This window comes from Orycteropus afer, unplaced genomic scaffold, assembly GCF_000298275.1.
Source record: "Orycteropus afer afer isolate SDZICR_OR568_19922 unplaced genomic scaffold, OryAfe1.0 scaffold00188, whole genome shotgun sequence".
NCBI lineage: Eukaryota > Metazoa > Chordata > Mammalia > Tubulidentata > Orycteropodidae > Orycteropus > Orycteropus afer.
This window is the reverse complement of record NW_006921775.1, coordinates 6583032-6589588: the sequence shown is the minus strand read 5'-3', so window position 1 is coordinate 6589588 and position 6557 is coordinate 6583032. Positions and strand designations below refer to the sequence as shown.

The following is a 6557-nucleotide window of genomic DNA, read 5'->3' as shown; positions in this document are numbered from 1 at the left end:
TAAAGTATTATAACAGATTGAAAGAAGGATCATGGGTGGTCACTTTACTTTAAAATGTTTCAAAGTCTTAATTTTTTTTTTTTAAATTATGATTTGGGTGAAAATTTACAGAGCAAATTCACTTCCATACAGCAGTTCACATACACTTTGTCTCATGACATTGACTACAGTTTACCTCAGTGGAACAGCTCCCCTCCCACTTCCTCCCCATAGCAAAGTCTTAAATTTTAATAAATAATCTAAACCTTGTATTCCATGTAAAGAAAAAAGAAATGCGGATGGATTGAGTGCTGGACAAGGTGAACAGAATGAAAAGGGTAAGGCTGAAATGTAGAGAAATCTGAATCTCCAGACTTTCTTGACTATGAAAATAGCTAAAACTGAAAGATTAAGAAACTTGTATTTGTATGTTCAATAGATAAACCAGTATCTTTTAGTTTATTTGGGGGTGGGGAATGTTATAGTGCAGTAAATTATATAGTGTGGCTTTTCTAGCTGTAAGTCTTTGTAAACTCTGTGGTGGAATTTGCTTTGAGCAACCAAGGAGCTTCTGATTGTTAAAGTTATCCACCTGGGGTCTTTCTCCTTAGAGAACCATGAAGTAATTTTCTGGGAAGTTCACTGTCTCTGAGGTGTATGGAATTCTGGTGTTGGGATTGGTTGGTTTTACTGCTCTGCTGGGCTTAACATGAGCCCTCCTAGAGGCAGAGAGGAGGAATAGTTCTTACTGCTGGCTGAGAGAGCTGTGTGGCTGAGGGACTGACTCTTTACTGAAAGAGAGACGCCCGGCTGAGAGAGGACAGCAGTGGAACCAGGAGGCACAAGACAGAGCCGCAGACTTATCTGGCCCACAGAAGCAGAGGCCAGGCTGAAAGGCAGGCTAAGGGCCACAGCGGCTTCTCTAAAGGCATGACAGAGGGGAGACTGTCTTGACCGAGGGAGGAACTGAATCCTGAGCATGTTCCTGAATTGGAGTTGTACCCTGTTGCTTTCCTAATAAACCCCATAATCCATGAGTGGTGTGTGTGAGTTCTGTGTGGCCACTGCAACGAATTGTCAAGCCCAGCATAGAGGTAGTGAGTGTCGTGGGAGGAATGGTTGGTGTCAGGGTTGGTGAAAGGGCTGGGTGGAGGCAGCATGTCTGGCCTCGCAGAAATAGGCCTTTGGCTACTGATGGCGATTCCCTCTTCCTCTTGGGGGTTAGAGGAGGTCAGAACATGCAGCCTCCTTGCCCCTTTGGCAAAGGGCTTGGGAATAACAAAGGAAAAAATGCAAGAAGTGGGTAAGTTTTCTGTTACAGAATGTTTTCAGAAGCTGAAACTCCATCCTTGTTGTGGGCAGCAGGGCAAGGTTTTTGTTGTTTTTCTTTTAGTATATCTTACAAATCTTAAAATTCAAAGCTGGTATTTTGTGTAGTTAAAGCTTATTATTTTCACTAAAGATTTACTTATTATGAAATAGATCTGAAATTGTATGATATGTTTCCTCTTTGATTATTACATAGGTATGCTTGTTGCTGTCAAGTTAATTCCAACTCAAAGTGACCCTACAGGACAGAGAACTGCCCCATAGGGTTTCTAAGGCCGTAAATATTTACAGAAGCAGACTGCCTTATCTTTGCCCAATGGAACGGGTGATTCAAAATGCCAACAAAGTGCTTAACCACTGTGCTACCAGGGCTTCCTAAGATAAATATAGATAGTATTTAAAAATAGAATTTGTAAGTACTTAATACACAGAAATATTTCTTATTCTGGGTTTAGTAGCAACTTAACAATATATTTCTGAAAAACTATATACTGTACGTTATCAACTGCTTGGCATTTGGTGTAATACTAAATACTCCGAAAGGCAAAACTATAGCTACAATAAAAAAGATCAGTGGTTACAGGTACTCGAGGAGGTGAGATGAGAAGAATTGATGGAATTCAGGATGTTGTTATGGCAGTGAAACTATTCTGCATGATACTGTAATTGTGGATTCATGACATGCATTTGTTAAAACCCATAGATAAGTACAACAAGAGTGAACAATGGCATAAACAATGAACTTTAGTTAATAGTAATGTATCAATAATGGTTCAGCAGTTGTAACAAATGTATCCATTAAGATATTAATCTTTTTTTTTTTTTAATTGTGATTTGGGTGAAAATTTACAGAGCAAATTTACTTTCCATACAACAGTTCACATACACTTTGTCTATGACATTTACTACAATTTACCCCAATGCAACAGCTCCCCTCCCACTTTCTTCCGATAGTTACCTCTTCCCTGTGTCCATCCCTCCATGCACTCCTGCCCCCTGATCTATCATAAACAGCCCTTCTTTCTGCCATGATTGTTCTCTCCAAGGAATGTATCTACCTCAGGTGAATGTTCAACTCATATGCCTGTCTTTGGTTTGGCTAGAAGCCACAGGTATGAGTTCAATTCCAGCCCTGACGGGCAGCTAGGAGCCATAATCTCAGTGGTTCCACCAGACTCTATCAGACCAGCAAACCTAGTCCCTCCTTTCCCCTCTCAAATGATTCTGAGTTTTGTTCCACATTGTTCTCCCTCTCTATCTAGGATCTCCTACGTAAATCGCCCTCTGAGTGGTTGACAGTGGTAGCCGGGTGCCATCTAGTTCTTCTGGTCTCATAGTTGCATAGGCTGTGGATCACATGGTGTACCAGTCTCTAGGACTAATTATTTCCATGAATCTTTGGTTTTCTTCATTCTTCTTTGCTCTGAATGAGGAGAGACCCATCCTTGCATCTAGATGGCTGCTTGAAAGCTTTTAAGATCCTAGTCGCTACTCACCAAAATAGGAGGTAGAACAATGTTTTGTTATGCCAGTTGAGCTTGATGTCCCCTGCAACTATGGTCCTCAGCCCACAGGTTCAACTATTTGCTCCTTCTGGGTAGCTGGCTGTGACCAAAAAGTGACTACAACCTTGCCCCTTGTCAGCTCTACTATACCCCTGGGAATTCTTACAGAACATACAAATACACTTGTAGAACCATTGTCTGCCAACCATATACATGGTCTTGGGTACGCTCCCTGCTGCGTAGACATACCTGATAGTTCAGCCTGTCCACCCATCTATCCACCTGTATACCTATGTTAAGATATTAATCTTAAGAGAAACTGTGTACATGGGGGAAGGAGTATAAAAACAAACAAACAGAAAAACACACCTCACTGCCATTGAGTCTATTCTGACTTATATCAACTCCCATTGGGTTTCCAAGCCTCTAAATCTTTATGGAAGTAGATCTCCGCATCTTCCTTCTTGTGGAGCAGCTCATAGGTTTGAACGACTGACCTTCTGGTTAGCAGCCAAATACTATGCCACTAGAATTCCTAAAATAGACATCAGACTTTCTGCATAATTTTTCTGCAAAACTAAAACTACTCTAAAAAATAAAGTGTGTGTGTGTGTGTATGTGTGTTTATGTGTGTGTGTATATGTGTACACTGGGTCTTAGGGACCTTGAAGCTAGGATGGACAACTATGAATAAATATTGGGAATATGAACCTTCAAAATCTATGATTAGCCAACAGTTTTGAGTAGATGATATTAGATTGAATAGCAATGAAGTTAATTAATGCTACTGTGCTACTAAATAGTGTAGATTTATCTGTGAGACCTGTGATAAACTTGAAATTTAGATATCCCAGTGAGACAGGAATAGTGCAAATGGAGCCGCCTGCCTTTACTTCCATAGATAAAAATAGGTGGAGGTGGAAAGTAATTGTTACTTTGAAAGATTTTTATATTTCATAAGTACCTTTATTTTAAAAAGATTTTTTATAAGGCATTTGCTAGGGAAATCAGGAAAAGTATATGTTGTGTTTTATCCTTTTACCACACTTAATTAATTTGTATGCTGAACAAATAATCAAGGACTCTGAACAATATAAAGAAGAATTTGGCAAGAGGATTGGAGGAAGACTCATTAACAACCTGCAATATGCCGATGACACAACCTTGCTTGCTGAAAGTAAAGAAGACTTGAAGCACTTACTGATGAAGATTTAATCTGCAGCCTTCAGTATGGACTATACTGAACATTTAAAAAAACAAAAACAAAAACAAAAAAACCTCAGAACTGGACCTATAAGCAATATCGTTATAAATTGAGAAAAGACTGAAGTTGCCAAAGATTTCATTTTTCTTGTATCTGCAATCAATACATATGGAAGCAGCAGTCAAATCAAAGGATAAATGAAAAGTCAAATCATTGTCAAAAGTCAAATCAAAGTCAAATCATTGGGCAAATCTGCTGCAAAAGACATCTTTAAAGTATTAAAACCAAAGATGTCACTTTGAGAACTAAAGTGTGCCTGACTCAAGCCAAGGTAATTTCAGTCACCTCCTAAGCACTCAAAAGATAGACAGTGAACAAGGAAGTCCAAAGAGGAATTGATGCTTTTGAATTATGGTGTTGGCAAAGAATATTGAATATACCATGGACTGCCAGAAGAATGAACAGATCTATCTTGGAACAAGTACATCTAGAATGCTCCTTGTAAGTGAGGATGGCAAACCTCATCTCATGTACTTTGGACATGTCATCGACAAAGACCAGTCCCTGGTGAAAGGCATCATGTTAGGTAAAGTAGAGGGTCAGTGAGAAAGAAGAAGACCCTCAATGAGATGGACTAACACAGAGGTTGCAATAGTGGGTTTAAGCATGGCAGAGGTTGTGAGGACGGTGCTGGGCTGGGCAGTGTTTTGTTCTATTGTACATGGAGTTGTGATGAGTAGGAATCGACTCAAAGGCAACAGGGTTTGAATTTCATCTCAAATCATTTTATCTTGCAGTCCTTGTAAAGACCATTTTTCCAAATAAGATCACATTTATAGGCTCAGGGTGAGCATAACTTTTGAGGGCCCACTATTCATCCCACTACAGTAGTTAGGTAACTTTTGTTTGTTATCTGCTATACATGTATATAGAGTTAATATAAAAATGTCAAATACCATTAAATGAAATTTTCTAAAACATCTTTGTTTTTTTAAATAGCTAATACATGGTTCCAGTCGACTGCTTCATTTTTTCACCAGAAGTAAACGACTTTTAGCAGCCAGTTTGTTCACTTTCACGACCCAGCATGTTTCTTTGAGATTGGCCTGGGTTTTACAGAACCTGACGGAGGTAAGAAAAGTTTGTGTACATGGAAACCAGATAAAGACTATGTTGTTGTTGTTATGTGCCATCGAGTCAAACCCAACTCATAGCGACCCCTCTTTGGGTTTCCGAGGCAGTATCACTACAGAAGTAGGATTGCCCAACGTTCCTTCTGAGGAGTGGTGGTGGGTTTGAACCTCCAGCCGTCTGGTTAGCAGGCAAGTGTCTTAGCCACTATGCTACCAGAGCTCCCGATAAGGAAGACAAAATTCAATGAATAAAGATAGTAATTTGATCGTCTGTGGGAAAATTTAAGTGCCTAACAGGTATTGAGAGGGAAGGCATGTCATCTTTATATGCTTTTCTTTTTATTGAATATTTTCATTATGAGTCAAAACACACAAATGGACAAGTGAACAAAAATGGAAATGTCCCACTTGGTGGTATGTTATAAAGCCAGCATCTGTGTTACACCTCAATAAAGAACCAGAACACTCTTCATACTCCCAAAGACCTCCATTATACCTTAGTTTATGTAGTGCTGCTGTCAGAGAAATACCACAAATGGGTCATTTTAACAAACATTTATTTTCTCACAATTAGAAAGCTAAGAAGTCTGAGTTTAGGGTACTGGCTCTAGGGGAAGGCTTTGTCTCCCTATCGGCTCTGGAGGAAGGTCCTTGTCTCTTTTGAGCTTCTGCTCCTGTGTGATCATTTTGTGGCTTGGCATCTCTGTTCCCCCATCTCTGCTCTGCTTGCTTGTTTAATCTCTTTTACATGTCTAAAGAGGTTGACTCAAGCTACATCTTATACTAATCCTTTTTCATTAACATAACAAAGACCACCCATTCCCCAATGGAATTATAACTACAGGCATAGCAGTTAAAATTTACAACACATATTTTGGGGTGACATAATTCAATCCATAACAATTTCTTACACACTTAAAAAAAAAAAAATATTAAAGAAGACTTTAATAAATGTGAAGGTATGCCATATTCATGGATTGGAGGACTTAATATGGTTAAGTTTGGCATCTTCTAAGATAGCAAGAAGGTCACTGTGGCCAGAGAAGACTGAGTAATGTGGACAGCCGTAGAATGAAGTCATGTAAGTGAGTGACAGATCTAGTTACACTGTTGCAGTAGAATAGATAAAAGATGGTGGTAGCTTGGAGAAAGTGATGGCAGTGAAGGTGGTAAGACATGGTCAGATTCGAGAAATTTCTTAACAGTTGAGCCAATAAAACTTGCTGATTGATTAAATGAGGGGCATGAGGAAATGAGAGTTATCTAAGATGATGCCATTGTTTTTGGCCTGAGTAATTGGGTAAATATTGGTGATCACGATCATTAGCTATTAGAGAGATGCAAATCAAAACAACAATGAGATACCATCTTGCTCCAGCACTAGTAGCAAAGTTCAACAAGACAGAA

General features: G+C 39.2%; 1 protein-coding gene across 1 annotated transcript in view; it reads left to right on the top strand.

The window, feature by feature from the left end:
* The window catches only part of GK5 (glycerol kinase 5), a 134610-nt gene that overhangs the window by 42312 nt on the left and 85741 nt on the right, over positions 1 to 6557 (top strand). Inside the window, exon 5 of the mRNA XM_007947545.1 lies at positions 5017 to 5148. Within this exon, the coding sequence (XP_007945736.1) occupies positions 5017 to 5148 (132 nt within the window). The remainder of the gene's footprint in view (positions 1 to 5016; positions 5149 to 6557) is intronic.